This window comes from Bactrocera latifrons, unplaced genomic scaffold (assembly GCF_001853355.1).
Source record: "Bactrocera latifrons isolate USDA-ARS-PBARC rearing strain unplaced genomic scaffold, ASM185335v1 scaffold_316, whole genome shotgun sequence".
Classification (NCBI taxonomy): Eukaryota; Metazoa; Arthropoda; class Insecta; order Diptera; family Tephritidae; genus Bactrocera; species Bactrocera latifrons.
Genome location: NW_017536808.1, coordinates 66,079 through 85,067, shown reverse-complemented (window position 1 = coordinate 85,067; position 18,989 = coordinate 66,079). Strand labels below are relative to the sequence as shown.

At 34.4% G+C, this 18,989-nt stretch overlaps 5 protein-coding genes across 7 annotated transcripts; 2 read left to right on the top strand and 3 right to left on the bottom strand.

Moving 5' to 3' along the window:
- Window positions 1–500: 500 nt before the first annotated feature.
- On the top strand, window positions 501–4,207 carry LOC108970931 (isoleucine--tRNA ligase, mitochondrial). Its single transcript, XM_018936661.1, has 12 exons — window positions 501–721; window positions 778–897; window positions 960–1,131; window positions 1,208–1,415; window positions 1,474–1,960; window positions 2,019–2,261; window positions 2,318–2,484; window positions 2,549–2,851; window positions 2,925–3,041; window positions 3,103–3,310; window positions 3,375–3,609; window positions 3,665–4,207. Exons 1-12 carry the CDS (start codon window positions 557–559, stop codon window positions 4,078–4,080), a joined length of 2,841 nt encoding a protein of 946 aa, XP_018792206.1. The 5' UTR covers window positions 501–556; the 3' UTR covers window positions 4,081–4,207.
- LOC108970933 (integrator complex subunit 9) lies at window positions 4,092–6,602 on the bottom strand. Its single transcript, XM_018936662.1, has 7 exons — window positions 6,508–6,602; window positions 5,853–6,449; window positions 5,548–5,794; window positions 5,096–5,409; window positions 4,931–5,033; window positions 4,671–4,870; window positions 4,092–4,608 (listed from the first exon to the last, which is right to left on the bottom strand). Exons 1-7 carry the CDS (start codon window positions 6,514–6,516, stop codon window positions 4,111–4,113), a joined length of 1,968 nt encoding a protein of 655 aa, XP_018792207.1. The 5' UTR covers window positions 6,517–6,602; the 3' UTR covers window positions 4,092–4,110.
- A 307-nt stretch (window positions 6,603–6,909) lies between these two features.
- On the top strand, window positions 6,910–14,392 carry LOC108970921 (girdin). Of its 2 annotated transcripts, XM_018936644.1 has the most exons (14): window positions 6,910–7,305; window positions 7,561–7,977; window positions 8,050–8,360; window positions 8,426–8,507; window positions 8,579–8,775; window positions 8,833–9,118; window positions 9,198–10,844; window positions 10,951–11,088; window positions 11,151–11,389; window positions 11,455–11,533; window positions 11,597–11,763; window positions 11,866–11,967; window positions 12,165–12,196; window positions 12,995–13,107. In XM_018936644.1, the coding sequence occupies exons 1-14, from the start codon at window positions 7,237–7,239 to the stop codon at window positions 13,012–13,014; spliced, it is 3,786 nt and encodes a 1,261-aa protein (XP_018792189.1). In that variant the 5' UTR covers window positions 6,910–7,236; the 3' UTR covers window positions 13,015–13,107. The 2 variants fall into 2 exon arrangements, with proteins under 2 accessions (XP_018792189.1, XP_018792188.1); XM_018936643.1 differs by lacking the exon at window positions 12,165–12,196 and having other exon boundaries at window positions 12,995–14,392.
- A 186-nt stretch (window positions 14,393–14,578) lies between these two features.
- LOC108970920 (threonine aspartase 1) lies at window positions 14,579–16,202 on the bottom strand. Of its 2 annotated transcripts, none has more exons than XM_018936641.1 (4): window positions 16,110–16,202; window positions 15,901–15,998; window positions 14,882–15,837; window positions 14,579–14,829 (listed from the first exon to the last, which is right to left on the bottom strand). In XM_018936641.1, exons 2-4 carry the CDS (start codon window positions 15,926–15,928, stop codon window positions 14,746–14,748), a joined length of 1,068 nt encoding a protein of 355 aa, XP_018792186.1. In that variant the 5' UTR covers window positions 15,929–15,998; window positions 16,110–16,202; the 3' UTR covers window positions 14,579–14,745. The 2 variants fall into 2 exon arrangements, with proteins under 2 accessions (XP_018792186.1, XP_018792187.1); XM_018936642.1 differs by lacking the exon at window positions 16,110–16,202 and adding an exon at window positions 16,075–16,107.
- Window positions 16,203–16,937: 735 nt separating this feature from the next.
- On the bottom strand, window positions 16,938–17,512 carry LOC108970915 (protein PDF). The gene is made up of 2 exons (XM_018936631.1): window positions 17,353–17,512; window positions 16,938–17,281 (listed from the first exon to the last, which is right to left on the bottom strand). The coding sequence occupies exons 1-2, from the start codon at window positions 17,455–17,457 to the stop codon at window positions 17,108–17,110; spliced, it is 279 nt and encodes a 92-aa protein (XP_018792176.1). The 5' UTR covers window positions 17,458–17,512; the 3' UTR covers window positions 16,938–17,107.
- Window positions 17,513–18,989: the final 1,477 nt, after the last annotated feature.

The window sequence follows — 18,989 nt, the reverse complement described above, 5'->3', positions numbered from 1 at the left end:
CGAAAAAATCGAATTAATTAAAGATATTGTGAAATGTATGGAGGAAGCCATACAAATTGATTCAGACGATAGTGAAGATCTGTTATATAACCTTTGTTTTAATTTTGAATTATAAATAAAATGTATTTCTTAATTGACAGAACTGATTAATATATGTGATAGAGTGGTCCAAATACCTATAAGGAAAAAGAAACGACAATGGGTTAAAGTAAAGAGTTGACAATGGGTTAAAGTAAAGTGAAAGAGAATGAGAAAAAACCTCGAACAGAGTTGCGCAACACAAGTTGCTCGTGTGAATGCAATAGGCAACAGCAAAAGAGAATCGCCCGAGAATCAGCAACAAAAGTTGCTTCGTGTAATAGCCGACTAAACGAACGAAACCGATTTTAAACGGTGCGCAGAAGAATGTCATCTATCGATAGAATGATAATTTTTGAGGGGAAATGTAAAAATCGTGTTTATAATTTCCTTCGGAAACAGCTGATTTATAAGTACACATCTCTTAGGATTCCGGTAGAGTTTTTCACTCCTGTTCTTTATATTAAATAACATTAAGATGTTAAAAGTAATTGTAAATAATACATATGTGAGGCAGTTTTCTATTAAACAGGCAACAAAACCTCCCATAAAGTACACAGACACCATTAATTTGCCAAAAACAAAATTTCCAAACAGATTAAATGCTGTTAAGCGGTTAGAATTAGAGCGTAAGCTGGTTGAGGTAAACTAAATACTTTATACGTTGAGTTTTGAGCTGGAATTGCTTTTATACTGTAGGGTGTATTTTCTGAAGCATATAATTACCAACAACAACATAATCAAGAACCTACTTTTGTCTTACACGATGGCCCTCCATATGCTAACGGGGATTTGCATATGGGTCATGCAGTTAATAAGGTGAGAAATTATTATTACAGCTGTTTCGGGTAAGAAATAACTGTTTAAAAATTTTGTTAAAGATTCTCAAAGACATAACATTACGTCAGCACACAGTACGTGGTCAGAAAGTGAATTATATTCCTGGATGGGATTGCCATGGTCTGCCCATTGAATTAAAGGCAACAGCTGCTGTTAAAGACAATAACATTGCGAGGTTTAAGAATCAAGATCCGATCAGCATTCGAAATAAATGTAAATATCAATTAAATTCCATTCTTTACGTGGGTATACATGTAAGCGGTTTACATAATTTTTTTTTCTTACAAAGCTCGCAGCTTTGCCTTAAATGCAATGCAACGACAAAAGAAAGAATTTCGTTCATGGGGTATTTTGAGCGACTGGTTAAATGAGGAAAACATTTATTTGACAATGCGGCCGGGATTTATAATAAATCAACTGAATATGTTCATAGATTTTTATGAACGTGGACTGGTATATCGAGATTTAAAGCCCGTCTACTGGTCTCCATCCTCGCGGTACATTTGTTTTTTATTGAAAGTGAGATTATGCACACTTAGTACTTTTAATTTTTAGAACAGCTTTGGCCGAAGCCGAACTGGAGTATGATGTGAACTTCGTTAGTCCTTCAGTTTACTTGAGATTTCTATTAACTAATTGGCACAATGGTATATCACTTTCTCCGAATACTAATCTTTATGCTTTGGTATTTACTACAACACCATGGACAATACCAAGTAATCAAGCAATATGCTACAATTCTATGCTAGATTACAGCGTGATTAAATTGTCTAGTTATGGCAGTGATTTATATTTAATTGCCACAAGTTTATTGCAAAACTTTTCGGAAGTTACTGGCATTACCTTCGAGGTCGTAAAAACTTTTAAAGGCACAGAACTATCGAATTGCACATACCAGCATCCCTTATTCCCAGAGCAGATTAACTTACCATTCTTCGCTGCTACACATGTGCAAGACTCAAAAGGCACAGGGCTTGTTCATACCGCACCTGCACATGGACCTGAAGATTTTTTGGTTGGCCTAGAAAATAAGTTGCCTGTGGTTGGTTTTGTATATTATATATCTGAGAATAATTCTTCAAGAATTAAAATGTTTTCAGATATGTTTTGTCAATGAAGATGGTGTTTACTCTTCGAAGGCTCCTGATTTTCTGAAAGGGAAAAATGTTCTTGGCGAAGGTGATCGCTTAGTGTTGGAAAATATTGCATCAGATGTGTTACATGCCGGAAAGATAACACATTCATGCCCTATTGACTGGCGCACCAAAGAACCTGTCATAATACGTGCCAGTGAGCAATGGTTTATGAATACAGAGCAACTAAAGGAACGAGCTCTTGAAGAGGTAGAATTCAAATACAAATTTTACAAAATCTAATTTAAATTTTCTCTTTGACCCAGATCAGTAAAATAAACGTTTATCCACTTGTTCAAGCAGATGCGAGTAGAAAAGCACTTATGACACAAGTACGTAAACGTCCATATTGGTGTATATCACGACAACGTGTCTGGGGCGTGCCCATACCCGTATTTTATGAACGAGAAACGAAGAATGTTATTCTAAATAGGTTAAATATTTAAATTTATAGATCAATAATATAATAGATAATTATTTACTTATAATATTCGTAGATCTTTAATCAACCATATCTGTGATGTCATTAAAAAAGAAGGAAACGCTGATTTTTGGTGGTCGCAAAGTGTAGAGCAGCTGTTACCCCCGAATATTCTGGAATCCTTTAAATTATCGGCAACCGATTTGGAAAAAAGTGGAGATATTTTTGATATTTGGTTCGATTCGGGCAGCACATGGTCAAGTGTGTTAAAGGATGAGAAAGTGGCTGACGTTTACCTTGAAGGTTACGATCAGTTCAGTGGCTGGTTTCAGTCATCATTGCTTACAAGTGTTGCAGTAAGAAACCAAGCACCTTACAAGTCAGTTATAATTTTAAGATAAAAATTATTACGATTCATATTTTCTTTATTAAAATTATGTGAAAATTAATAGGTCAATATTTGTACATGGTTTCACAGTCGATGATAAGGGTCACAAAATGTCAAAATCATTAGGTAATGTTATTTCACCAAAGGATATAATTAAAGAAGTCGGAGTGGATACTTTAAGGTAATATTGTCTCAGTATACTTATAATTACATACAAAATTGTTAAACTTTATACTTTTCAGGTGGTGGGTGGCTTCGCATTGTGCGCAAAACATGACTATAACTGTCAGTAAGAAGTTAATGCAACAAGCTGTCGACAGTGTAAATAAAATTCGCGCTACTTTACGCTATTTAAATGGCGTTATTGGTGATAAAACGGAAGTTCTGAACGATAAAAATACTTTTTTGGACAGATATATTTTAAGTGAGTTGGTAAAACACGAAAATGAGGTATGCAGCGCCATTAGATTAATTGGAATAATTTAGACAGTTAATAAAAAAATTATGTTTACAGATTTGGAAATTATATGATACTTACGAGTACCATCGTGTCGTGACGAACACACAAAATTTTGTGGCAAACCAAATTTCAGCAATATATATTCACACTATTAAGGATCGACTATATTGTGGAGATAACGTCGATATAAGAAATATACGTTATACGTTGCTTAATTGTTATAAAGTGCTCTGCTCTACTATATGGCCTATTATACCATTCCTAGTGGAAGAAAGTTGGCAATATTATGGTAAAATTTCATTAACTATCGGTCTGAACAGATTTAAATTAATTTTTTTTTTTAGATCCTAAAAGCGCATTTCATCAACAAAACTTTACTGCTAATTCCGCTTGGAAAGATGCCGATGCTGAAAAAACTGTTGGTATTGCATTGGAAATCAAACGAATTGTTAATCAAAAAGCGGGCAGCGCGAACTCATTTAATTTAGCAGTAGAAATTTCATACAACAAAAATAATGAGGAAATGCAAATGCTACGTCTTTTGCAAGGAGATGAAGCAGAAGGATCTTCCAATAATTCAGAACTATGTGAAATACTACAAGTTCAACGAGTTTCTCTGCAGCCATTTAATCATGTAGATTCTACCAATATTAATGTTCAAAAATTGGAATTGACCTTATGTGCACGCTGTAGACGTTTTGCAGTTGATAATGCCGATTGTGTTTGTGAACGTTGCGCTTTGGTTCTAGCTACCAGATAATTGTTATCTTTTATTATATAAGTGTCATATTTAAAAGCTTTGTAAGCACTTCAGTACAGAGTCACGCAGTTTGAGTCGTAACGACTGCTTTCCGCCACATATTATATGAGTTTCATTCTCATCAAATTTTATCGTTGTATCTTCATTTATCAAATGCAACATAACTACATTGCCAGTACGCTCTACTTTTATGTTTGTGATTCCGTCTTGAATTAACCGTTTCTTGAGCAGATCTACATCTAAGGTACCATATTCGTATTTCGTATTTTTAAGCACATCTTCTCGACTGGGAGGAGGCATTTTACTACCACTTGGCTTATCATTTGAAGAATCCGCGCATGGGTGTATATTGTGTACTTTATCCTTAACTTCCAGGACGCCAGTAATTGTGGAAACGGTAACACCATTACCCACGTCACGTGGAACAATTTTTTGTGCCATATCATATGTGATATAAACGCGATCGAGTTTTCGTTTCAACGGCAAGCGAATTATTTCGCCGCATTTAAATGTAATAATTTTTTTGTCCTGAAAATCGAATATATCAGTAACTTTTATAAGGTTCGTTTACCTTTAATTATAAAACTTACCGGTTGCTCGATGAAAAGGTTCGGTGCATTTGGATGTGGCTTTGTATAGGCCTCAGGTATCACTAAAACATTTGGCTTCAACTCCTTTATTAATTTATTTGCCTGTTGATAATTAAGTGAAGTATCTATTGGGCAATAGAAAGCTTTCATAGCGAGGGGTTGGAATGGCGCCAATACTTGGAGATACGGAAAATCTGGTTCTGAATAAAACATTTTTTGACTATTACTTTTTAATCTATAGGATTTTATTAATAATTTACCTGTAAATATAATAGAATTATTGACATTATGGCCCCACATCTCTACGAAGTGAACAGCGTCGCCGAATCTTAAGCTGGGATGTCCACAAAATACTACGCAAGGCTGAAAGAACAATTCTTTTATTTGCCGTAGTTTTATTGCTTTATAAACAAGTTTTAAAATACCTGCCGAAAATCTTTACTAAATCCTTCAGAAAACACATGTTTGTAATGCTTTAATTTTGAATTACGTAAATAAAAAGCATGCGGAAAGGGATCATCGGGCAGGTAGACTTTGTTTTGCTTTGCCGAACTCAGCCATTCAGCTAAAATATTTGAGTACGCTAATGAACTATCGGCTACCGGTGAAATAAAAAACATCGGAACGTTATTTAATCCGGCATTTTCCAAATTCTGTGTAAGACATTCGAAAAGGTCGTATACTACTCCAGAAGGATAACAAGGTATTAATGCTGAACCATTGTTTCGAATAGTAAGAGCTTAAAAAGTAATGTTTTAGAATACAAAATAAAATTAATCAATTATCCTACATAACATAATAAACTATCTTATGTTGTGTATTATTATTATAATTTTTTTTTTTTTTTTTACATAATAATTATACTTATTTTACTTACCAACGTTCATACATAGCTCTCCTAATTTTGTATCAGGATTAACAGTTGGGGCCTGAGTTAAGCCTGTCATTATCAAAACATCGGCGTGTTTCAGTGCACTCTGGTTGATTGGACGAGGATGTGTAGTTAAGGTTGACGATCCGCTAACATAACAAATTTTTTCGTGCGCTGTGCTTAAAACCCAATTACTCGAGCCTAAACAATATCCCGAACTGACGGGGGTTGCCACGAAAGCACCTAAAATATCCTTCAAATATATTTGTAGTACGAAGAGACCTTAGTTCTATACTCAATAAATATTTTACCAATTTTTCATCGTAACCCATAATTGTTACGCGCGCCAAACTATTGTGCACATCTTTTAAATTGAATATTGTTTTCCATTTTTTGGGTCTAAATGACTCACACAAAGGACTAGGTAATAAATGTAACACATCTTTCCACAAATGTGCTGTACTAGCTTTAGGTGCAACTTCAATATACTCCACAAGTTCTTCAAGGAAGAAACGACCAATTTGTAACGTTGGCTCTGTTGCATAGACTTTTCCCTTAAATCCCGTGTGCTCCGTTATAAAAGGAAGTGCTAGCATATTTAGATAGTTTGATATTAATATCACATCAATCTCACTAAAATCCATCATTTTATCCATTGGCAATGTAAACTCGGGTGCAGAGTCAACAAAAACTCGACCGCAACACTCTTTTAATTCACCGTCCATTTGAGGATCATGATCGCGGTTTGGTATCCAATTAGGTAAATTTGACAATTTCACACTTTGCACGAAAGGAAGTGGCAGAAAATTCAAGACCGATTGCTCCGTCAGACCACAGTCCAGCATGATGCGCAGGCCCTTGAAGGTTATAACGTAACAGTGCTTTGCCAAATCATTACTTAGGCAATACTACATAGGGAATAAAAAATTATTACTTAGAATTGGATATATATATTCATTGATTCACCAGACGCATTTTGTTTATTTTCTTCACTCTTTGCCGGCGTTAGTCTACTTTTGCCATCAGTTTGTAGTGAAAATTATCTTTAATTGAGTGTCAAATAAACTGACAGCTGTCAGATGTTTTATTAGTAAAAGTCTGTTCACACACGTAATTCGTGTTGCCTATGCTAAATTAATCTGAACACTCATACAAGAAGAGTTTTTTCTACTCTTATATTCTGAAGTCTATAACCTCAACATTGTTTATAAACGAAAAAAGTAAGCAAACATCAAAAGCACATTTTAAGCATTTCAAAATTGCTCAAATTCTGCTTAACAATAAATTTTGGCAACCCTGTTCTTTACATTGGTTTTAGCAACCCTGTGGCTGGCTTTGTATTTAAGTGGTATTTATCCATGAATTACATGTGTAGCAAATTTTTCATTACTGTTGTGCATTTTAAAATATTTCAGAATAAAATCTTAGCTGAAGAAAAGAAGAAGTTATACTTTAGGAAATAGATATTACCTGTTTTTTAATATGAAAATATTTCTAATATATTGGTATAATGTTTTATGATTTGTGAAAGTGGGTTCATGGTTATGTGAAGAGCAATATAAAGACAAAGTATCAGTTTTCATTGTGTTCAGGAAAAAAGTGAATTAGTGAAATTAAAACAATTCTGCTAGTATTTTTTTTTTAAGTTGCAATAAAAGCAATTGAATGCCACCGCGGACTCTGTGAAAGTTGAAAATGGCTAATGCCGGAACAGCAACTCCTTTGGAAATTGACGAATTTATAAATGGAGCTTTAGTTACATGGGTCAGTTAAACAAATGATAAATAATTATGAAAAAATAGTATTTAAATATATTTTAGTATTATTATTTTTACATCAGTACTTACTAATTAGGTTTTCAATGTATTTATATTGTATTTGTATAACCAGTAAATTGTCTGTCGATTTTCCAAATAAAGCTGACATGCTCAGTTTGGAGGTATACATCATACGATAGTATATGTATAAACTTTGTATGTTTCTTTATAATTTTGAAATATATTTTCAATCCCTTTTCAGTTGGAATCATGTTTGCCCCGTCCAGAAGTATTAACTGGATATTCCTCCTTGTTGGATGGCAATATTATACATAGTGTGTGGTTGCAAATAGACCCAGAACCTCAGAACCACCCAACTGATGTACGTGATTTAATCGGGGTATCATTATGTATAGCCCGATCAAAAAACTTCGAATGCATCGCACGTAATTTGAAGTCACTTTTTGAGGAAGAATTAGAACATACCATTCTAGTTCTTCCGGACGTCTATATCCTAGGATACCATCCTGAATCTAAACAAGGCTTGGAACAAATGAAAATTTTGTTAACACTGTTGTTAGGTGCTGCAGTGCAGTGTCCTAATCGCGAAGCTTTCATTGGACGCATTAAAATGTTGGATGTTGAAACGCAACATGCAATTGTTGGATTGATAAAACAAGTAAGATTATAGTAGTAATGAATGAACATAACTTGCTGAAAAAAAAAAAAAACATTTTCTTTGTTTGTATAGGTTACGGAAGACCAAAGTCTCGTTCTAACAAAGGAATCTGTGAATTTGCTAACCCCTGTTAACATGTACAATCATATATTGCGGCTGACAAAAGAACGTGACAATATGTATCTGCGTTGGATTGCTTCAATGTGCGCGGATACGGATTTAAATATGACTTCTTGTGCAGATGGTTCATTGAATATGCCATTATCACCATTATCATGCACGTTGACCACACCCTGTTTATCAACTTCCAGCTCCGAAAATAACCACATGGCAGTAGAACTTGCTGATTTGAAATCAAAAATTCGCAAATTGCGACAGGAATTGTAAGTAACACATTCCCTCAATTTATTGTAGTATAACATTTACATTTTAATTTTTTTTTTTGTAGAGAGGAGAAATCTGAAAATCAACTTGAATTGCGAGAGGAGCTCGACCATAAAAGTGCTCAATATGAAAAATTACGAGCTGAGGTAAGTAAAGATTTGAAGAAGTATTGTATACATTTTTTATTACTAGTTTTGTTTTGTTTATATAATTTTAGAGTCAAGAATGGTATGCAGAGGCAAAACGGGCGTATGCATACCGCGATGAAGTTGATGTCTTAAGGGAGCGAGCTGAACGCGCTGATCGCTTGGAAATTGAAGTTCAAAAATTTCGCGAAAAATTAACAGACGCAGAGTTCTATAAGACACGTGTTGAGGAGTTGCGCGAAGATAATCGAATGCTTTTAGAAACTAAGTAAATATGTAAAATTTAAAAAATATCGGCACATTAGTATAAATTCATTTTCTTTAGGGAGATGCTAGAAGATCAGCTGCAAAGAGCGCGGAAACGTTCAGAGCATGTCATGACTTTGGAATCTGAAATTATAAAATATAAACAGAAGCTAAACGATATGGCTTTGGAGAGAAACGTTGATCGTTCCAAGTTAGAAGAATTGCTGGAGGAAAACACCCAATTACAGTTAGCCGCGAAAACTCTAAACACTACTCAAAGACTTGATAGCGCATATTCCGACAACGAGGACGAATGTAATTCAGGGGACAATAGTTTATCAGAACAACTAACCAATGATGCGCAGGTAATAAAAAGAAACATGTCTGATTATTGATTACTGATAATTTTAAAATTTTCGGTATACAATTTTTATTTTTTTTCAGACACGAATTTTAAAATTGGAATTGAAGAATAAACAATTAGCTGCTGCGTTGGAGCAACTGAAAGAAAACTCATTCCATGAGTCTACGAACAAAATTCTTGAGCTTGAAAAGGATAAAAAGAAGCTTTCTTTGAAAATTGAGCAAATGCAAGAAAACATCCAACGTTTAACGCAACAGAATACTGCGTTGGAAGAGGTATTTAAAAGTGCGTTGGAAGAGAATAAAAAACTGCAAGACACAATGGACGACCGACAAAAGTCATATGAACGACAAAGCCAAGAACGCGAATTAGAACGTAATAAGTTGTTGGACGTGGAACAGCATGTTGAGACTTTAAATAAAGAGAAACAACGCTTACAAACACTTAACGAAAGTATACAACGTCGCGCTGATGATTTAGATCGTTTGCTGGACACTCGCACAAAGGAAATTCATCAGCTAACGGAGCGTTCACAAGGAGTGAGTAAGTTGAAAGAAAATGTGTATGACTTGGAAGCGAAGCTATGTGCTTGTGAACGAGAGAATAACAGTCTTTTGAAGGAAGTGGCAAAATTGAAGGAGAATACCGAAGGCAAATCAGTTCAATTAGACGAGTCGGCAGCAAAGCTTGAAGCGCAAACCAAAGAGATTGATCGTCTTACAAAGGAACTAACTAAAGTTGAGCAAACTCAGCAAAGAGTCATAGAACTGGAAAAACAAAATCAAGAATTAATGACTCAGCGTGAAATTGATTCAGATACAATACTGACACTTCGAAATGATTTAGTATCTGGTACATTAGCGACCAATAAAGTGCGTCAAAATTTAGAAAAATTAGGTTTAACAGATAGTGGCCATACCGACGATAATGGCGAATTGAATGTAGAAACTGTAGTCGAAAAGTTAGTACGCAATCCCGAAACTTTTAAAACCGTTCGTGAAATTATGTTGAATGTATCGAAAGAGCAGCATCAAAACGAAAACACAAAATCTGATATATGTGTGCTGTGTCATCGCAAGGAAATCTACACTGTTGAAAAAAATATTGAGCTATCCAATAATGAGCCACAAGAGCTAAGCTTCGAACACAAAGTTACCTTAACTGCACCAACTGGGCGCGATCGCATCGAAATTTTGCGACTTARGGAAGCCAACACTGAGCTAAGCGCACTCAACACAGGCCTTCAATCAGTAAACGTTCAACTGGAGGCAGAAAAGGCGCGCCTCGATGTAGACGTGGTGACATTGAGTTCGCAAATATCCACGCTGAACACACAATTAGTCGCATTACAAGTAGCCAATTCACAGCTTGCCTCTGATAAGGATCAGCTGTTGAAGCAAAGCGAGACCATTAAACAAGAAAATAAAAACGTACAGCATGATTTAATGGCGCTGCGAACTTTGCATGATCAGCTATCAACAGAATATGAATCACTTGCCGCTGACAAAGAGCAACTCAAGCTGATGCAGCGCGATTCTCGAAACGAAGCACGTGAATTACGAGAACATATCTCGAATTTAGAAAATCGTATAGCGGATTTAACGAAGGATAATGCTAAATTGAAGAGCTATGAAAACGATTTAACAATATTGCGAACAGAACATTCCAAGCTGACAGATGATTTTCGAAATTTGTTCCGTTTCAAAAACGAGTATAAAAATATTCAGGTTCGTTTCCTAGCTAATATTATGCTACAATATTTGCCATTACTTTTACATCCGACAAAATACCTACTATAAGGAAAATTATTATAATTTTTTTTTTAATTTTTAGGAACAATATAAAATGATACGCCCAGAAAATAATAAATTGAAGAAACAAATTGCCGAGCTGTTACGTGAGCTAGATTCCAAAAACGACCATATAAAAACCATGGAAAGTGATGCCGCCTACTATGCCCAACAGTGTGAAGTGAGTGAATTATTACTTTTATCCTAGTTTTTTATTACTTATCAAAACTTCCATTTATATAGGTATTGCTTCAAACGAATGCACATCTGGACATAGACCGAAAAACTTTAATGGACAATGTTTCACAATTGCTGACGCAATATCACGAACTACTTTCACATTCACTGGAGGATAAACAGCATTTCCGCGAGGAAGAGAAAAGTTATACAGAGCGTCTGCATAATTTGAGCCGTCAAAAAGAAAAATTGGAGGAGAAAATAATGGAACATTACAAAAAGCCAGAAACTGTTTTGCCAAAAAAGTGTGTAAATATATAATGACCTGTAATTTTACTAAATTATAACTAAACTAAATTTCTTTTTTCAGGAAACCTTTCGCGAGTAGTATTGTGCGACGTGTAAAGAAAGCCGGATCTGACTTTATAAATAAGGTGCCAACAAGTCGAGTGAGTGTAGTACCTTTTTCCGCAAAAAAATAGCAAACAATTAATTTAACGCAATTTAATTAGAATCGCCGTTCATGGGTGGATGACTCACGACTTAATCAGTCGCAATTCGTGATAGGCTCTGAATCAGGTGGTAATGATTCTGACAATAGCATAGAAGAACCAATGTCCATTGAATCTGACTCTCACTTGCTTCAACGCAACTTGGCTATACGGCAAAGTTTGCAACGGTAAGTGAATTTTATACATATGTACAACACGTAAAATATATGTTTTGGTAAAAAAAAAACTGTCGTATATATATGTGTGTCTGATTTATTATTAAAATTTAGAGACCTAATTGATAGCACACTTTCCCGCGGCGGAATACGAAGTAGTTTGCAATCACAAAAGCGAACGGATTTGAATAGTTCTCGAAGAAATAGCGTCCACGGGTGAGTAAACATAATTATTAATTTTGTGGAACCGATTCTGTACTTTTGTTTACATATGTATATTATTTTTGCAAATATTTTTTTTTTTTTTTATATTTCCTTCCAATTATTCCAATTTCTTTATTTTCAAATGTATGTTTGTATGTTAATGGAAATTGGGCACGAACTTGGTTTACTTGGATGGGTTGTGGGCTTAGACCGAAATTAAAAGTATTGAGGCGATTTTTCGGTAAATATTCGATCACAGTACAAAGAACTGGGTTGACGCATATCGCTATTACAATTTTTGTTGTGTATTAATCGCTTGCTTGCGCTTTTATGAGTAAATAAAAAGAAAATAAGTGAACTTAAATTCGCTTGCCCGCCTGCCAAATAAATATTTTAGACCCCAGTAAAAAAAAATTTTTTTTAAGATGTTCCACACTATCTAAAGCAATATACATATATCAATGACGTATCATTTCTGACCATTGTGCGCCAAACAATAGTATTTATTTTGTTTTAGTACTTTAATTTTAAGTTGTAAGTACATATATATTTTTTTCAATTTATTTGTAACCTTGCTTTTGCAACACTAACAATTTTACATTTGAACAGCTGTTGCTGTCTTTCAGTACCGGCGACGTTCGCCCACACCCACATCTTAGAACAATTTGTTCAGACAATTAGTGTGCAAGATATTTGACATGTTTCATGGTGTGTGACGTTATTTTTATTTGGCAAACATGTGAATCTCAAATATGTATATTTTAGTAATGTAGTCCATATATATTGGTTTGGTCGAACCTAACTTTTTACTGTATAAAATTATTATTATTTTTTTTTTTATCAAATAAAATTAGCATGCACTTGTTAATATTGCATTCATGTATTCAAATAATTTTTGTGCCAATTAATATATAATATATTTGTACAATACGTCTACATAATCAACCATTAGAGCTTTTTTGTTGGTAAAATTTATAATTGCAATAATTTAATAATTCACAAAAAAATACTAAAAATTTGTTATTTATCTCTTCAACAGTCTTGAAGCGCCGGATGTGACGGGTAGCAGTTTAACACTGGGCACAGCAGGTTCCCGACGCACAGTTTATTTAATCGATGAACACCAAAAAATACCCGAAACAAACAGTACTTGTAGTGAAATTGGTGACAGTGGTGAAATGTCGAATTCAAATTGCGTTTTAAACTCAAGTGCCTGTTCTACATCTACAACTTTGACAGGTGCCGGCACCCTTGGTGACGCATATATGTCGACAGATATGGGTGTTGGTGGTACTGGAGTAGGCATTACCGAGCCTCAAACGCCTTCAAATTTGTCATCCGTTCCAAATAATGATAATCCAACTACATTCCTTATGTACAATCGCATCAATACAACGATTGGTAATACTAATTCGGAGTGCAACATGCCACCGGGCACATCACGTGATTCAACTATAACAAGTAATAATTCAACACCAGTGACAACCACAAATGCAACACAGGATGATAAATCACTACGAAAACGTACTGACGATAAAAGTAACAGTATTTGGTACGAGTATGGATGTGTTTAGATAATAGCCATCTGGAATATGTAGTTAGGTCTTATTATACTCACAAAAGTAATGCGTATATAAATTTAAAATACATAAAAAGCAAATTAGATAGGTTAATGTTTTCAAAAATAATTGAAGCCTTCAGTAATTTTGAAAGTTATATAGAGTTTAGCAACTATGCAATAGCAGAGCAATTTCCAAAACTCGTTTGGCAAATCTTTTAAACATAAGTCAGTACATTTCCTCTTAGCATACCACTGCCATTTAATGAAATAATTTTCATTTATTCGAATTTAATGGAGGCTTTTCATTTTTATCATCCTCGATTTTCGTTAAATGCACATCTACATTCATGTGATTAACCCAAATAAATAGTACTTCTAAAAACCATGATTTCCAATTTTAAATTATTTATACGATTTTTCTTATTACTCTGATTGTGATTATTTTCGCAGTACATAGTGGTCCTACAATGCGCACAATTTTATTAACCACTTATATACATATGTATGTATACATAATGCAACTCGAATAGTCATTGCTGGAAATAAAGTAAATATTTTATGAATTTTCTTCCAAATATACACAACGAAAGAGTTACACAACATTAATATATTTTACTGTAGTATAGCACTTACTTAATAAAATATCGATTCCGTAACTATAAATGCACACATTTTCTAGTTTATAGAAATCATCATTACATCTAATACAGCAATAAATGCTTACACATGTTGCAAGTTTTCGAAATACCACATTTGCCTTTATCTACTATAGAAATTATGAGTATTATATACATACATAAAAGATAAATTTAAAACTATACGGGCGATCGATGCTTCGGTCACCCATGCTTTGGCAAAAAATAAAACGCATTTCCTCACAATTGAATACAAAAATACTTGTTAAGCTGGCTATAATATTATATATATATCATATATAAATCGTCCTATATACTTACTATATTTTTTATAAGTATTTACTTTTTGTAAATCGCCTTTTTTAAATTAATATATACTTTACAAACATAATAAACACACAATCTTTGAATAAAAATGACTTTCGAGTGGAAATTCTTGATCACAATTGTGCTTTCTTAATATATGTATATAAACATTTTGTTTTGTACACGAAAACATTCGAAAATAAATAAAGAATGTTGAATACATGCTACACCAGCACTCACAATAAATGCTGTCATCATTAATGCAAGCTATGGCAGCTGAGGCGGCGATTAGACGCGTAAATGGAAATTATGCCCATTGACTACACATGATCTTCCCGCTATACTATACGTTGGCAGTGGGGAATATATGAACTGTAGATAAAAATTAATTTCTTCATAAAATCGCATTATTCAATATACTGACCTTTGGCGCTTTTTGTTGCGTGGACATGTAGCCAACACAAAATGATTTTGTTGTGTGACTCCATAATACTTCCCCGGTATTGCCATGGGGATAGTAAATGAGTGAAAGGGCTCCGGCATACAATTCTTGGTCAACGGGAAGGAATGGTGATTCCAGAAATTTGCTTTTCAAGCTTTTATGTAAACTCGTTACGGCACAATCACTTGTCAACAAATCGACACATATTTCTTTTGCTAATAAAGTTTTCATTAAATATTCACCATTCCCCGTTGTACAAGTGGCCACGGAGGTCTCTGTTGTGTTAGTTGCCCAACATCCTGCACCATAAGTAGCTGCTTGTCCAACTCGGCCCGGCACTTTAAGTAATAAGCCACCAGAGCTACAACCAGCAGCGGTATTACCGGCACTATCTACACACACGGCTCCCACCGTATCAAGTGCACTTACTTGATTCGGAACAACTGATGAAGTAGGTGCATCAGCAGCCGATGTTATTGCCGATATTTTAGATTTATAATGGTTATAAGAAAGTTTTGCTTTAGAAGAAATCATTGCATTTGGATCGATCATAGTGCAACCTAGTTCTTCTGCATATCTTTCTGCACCGCTACCCGCCATAATCATTGGTGGTATTCGCTCCATTGATAGCATAGTTGATTGACCATCACATAATAATCGAGCCAAGCGTATAGGATTGCGTACAGTGCTGACGTTAGTGCAAGCTCCAAAGTGTAAATTTGAACCATTCATTATAGATGCATCACATTGCACTCGACCATCCCAACAAAGGTTAGATCCAAATCCGGCATTCGTATTTCCACAATTCTCAAGTCGAACTATTGCTGCTTCGCAAGCGTCCATGGCAGAACCGCCATTCTTTAGTATATCTGTTGCTCGAACACAAGCTTCCTTAATAACACGCTGGTATTTTGTTTCATCTATACAATTACCAGCACCTAAAGAACAAATCATAGAAAAACAATATCTTCATGTCCCATTAAAATTGCCAATCCTCTTACCAGTGTGAACCGCTACAAACCCAGCCATTACAACAAATTCTGAAATTATTTTCTGCACTCTTTATTGTTTGCGACTGAGTACAAAAATTACTGCATCTCTGAAATAGACAAAATATTTAATGTAAACAAATTTAATGCCTGCGTATAATGAAAGTGAAGACAGCCTGAACGTACAAATTTAATATAAATATACACTCATATATATTTACTTGTAGATTATTGTTTTTGATTCAAAATAAATGTGTTTCAATTAAATTGTTTATAATACTGCCACACAGAGATAGTTAGCAAGTAAACTTATATTTTAGATCTGAAGTTGTTTATTTAATACAAACTGATTATTTACGATATATATCGATTTGTTATTCCCAGTTCTCTTACAATTAAAATGTGGCTGCCATATTTGAATGATTACCCAGATCAAATTTCGGCCAAATTTTGGATCAATGTTTCTACAAAATAGGACGCAGGTTTAAAAATTAAGTATTTATGTCGGTTCAAGACAAACAAAATAGGGTATATGAAATATATTTAAAATAAATTTAAATTATATCACATACTTTAGGCATCGTAAAATTATGAAAATATGCACTGCACGTATATTAGGCAAAATAGGAGTACTTTATTAAATACTCAGGGGCCTGAGCATCTAATATTGTGATGGCAGGATGTGGTGCGAATGCGTTGATCTAACCTTAACCAATATTTACAGAAATATGTAATATTACGTGATTTAATAGAGAAGATTGCAACAAACAGGGAGATAAGAAGTTTCGGAGAGTAAAAAAACTTAACACAAGAGTAAAAAAACTTAACACAAGAGTTTCAAGACTTGAATCAGTTTCTTTAACCAAGCATATATGTACGTTTTCTTCATTTAATGATAATTTGATTTACATACTTTATTAACTGAACGAAGATGTATTTTTAAAAACTACAACACATAAAACCATTTTCTTGAAATTCTTTTATATTTCAATTACTTTTATTTGATGATTTATAACGATATTATTAACAACATTACTATTAAAGCACTTTACATGTTACATCTTTACATAATTCGTAATACAGTAGAGTATATTTGAATTGTTTTACAATTTGTTAATAAAAAATGTATTTGTATAGGGAATACCTAATCTCTACCATTGCCTGTTGCCTTCGAAACGGATGTATCTATGTACATATTCTCTTTTCTTTAATACATACTTTATTTTCCAGCCTCGTTCATGCTTTTTGGCAGACTAAGCAATGAATTGATTAACTCCGAGTTTCGTTTTGGTACAGGTCCAGTCAAACTATTGATCGGGTAATATTTACAAGGGGTTGCATAAGGCTGTGGGTATTGTATGGAGTTGAGCCAATTCAAAAATTCGCGGTTGTACTGGAATTGGTATATACATACATACATATAAATATATAAACATAAAAATTCTGAAATTTAGTCAAACTTACATCTTTTTCCATGTAGCGCTCTTCGTCTGGAGTAGGCAGCGCTTGAGATGAAAATAATACTGTGCAGAAAATCAAAGTGAAAACCAGACAAATTAGCTTAACCATGTTTAAGTGTTTTATTTAACGGTATTGTACTGAGCGATGAAAAATGTCTGAAGAATTGCAGATAACAACTGATGAACTACGAGGATTTGCTTTGGTTTTTATACCTGAACAGGGCATGTTCAGCACAGCAGGAGTCCCGTATACGCAACTAGAGCGAGTGTCAATTCCAGATCAAACAAATCAGAAACGCAGATACGCAGATGCGTTGTTTTGTTTCCTGTTATCTAAGATTTTTACGACCTGTTTGTTATAGACTCTTCCAATACAGCTCTGCAAACGTTAGTGCTATATTTGTATGTATGCATTTGTTTTTATTGCCAACGGATACGTAAAAGCAAGCATTCATATGTATGTATGTATGTGCATATATCCTTTGTACATATTATATATATTTTATTACCATCCGTAGAGGGACTTTTGGTAACATTAAGCAAAATAAATACATTTAACGGTTAATTAAACACATTTAAACACAACAAATAGATATTAACTATTTAATTTTATATTTTATTAGAAGTAAATATGCACGCATGCATGCTACAGACTTATTTTCATACAATCGGCAGTTATAGTCAAATTCGTTTGCTGATAAAGTTAAAATGAAAAACTCTAATAAGTCCTAAAAGTTTGTGGAAATGTTATACATAAATTAAATTCGCACATATATATGTACATAGGTTTTGCTTGGTTTGGTTTTTCCATAATATCTAATTGGCCTTCCAAATATAGATAGAAACATATAAATAAATACTAGAGTACATACATACTCTGTTCTTGTTGTTATAGCGGCAGAATACATTTCTGAAGTAATTTCGAGAAATATATTCTGCCGTTTTGGTAGTCCTTGGCCGGATAATAATCCGGTTCCGTTCCGGTTACTTAGCCCCGACTATCGTGGGCGTGTACATTTGCTCACAAGTTCAGCTCTATCTGAAATATAAATCAAATAGGAATGTTACCAAAAGCACAAAATTATTGCGAAAATATCGGAATATTTGACTTTTTCGAGAGGAAGGGTTAAAAATATTTGGCAATAAACCGAGAAATGTGACATTTAATGAAGATAGACAAATAATACCAAAGAGCCAGGCGTATCCTTTTTTGGCGTCCCGTGAAATTATAGCATTATATTATAAAAAAAAAAAACTGTAAAACATGGTGGATGTTGTTGTTGTTTTAACGGTTATCAGTCCCCGTTGGGACGGTGATAGTTATCTGTGTTGTCGTCGATGTCATCTAACGGGAGGCCCAGGAAATGTGCTGTTTTGACGGGGTCGGACCAGAGGGAAAAGGGTGTTAGATGAGTGGGGTTGGTTGGGTATGCAAAGAGGTGGTCAGTGTCATGCGGATACTCGTTGCATGCAGGACATACGTTGGGTATGTCTGGGTCTATTCTGGATAGGTATTCGGTGAAGGTGTTGACAGCTCCACTGTGAATGGCGGTCAGTGCCTGTCGGAAGTCTGTAGCGTCCGAGGTCCTGTTGGCGTATTGTTTGATATCGTCGACGTGATCAAGGAATGACCTCCTGATG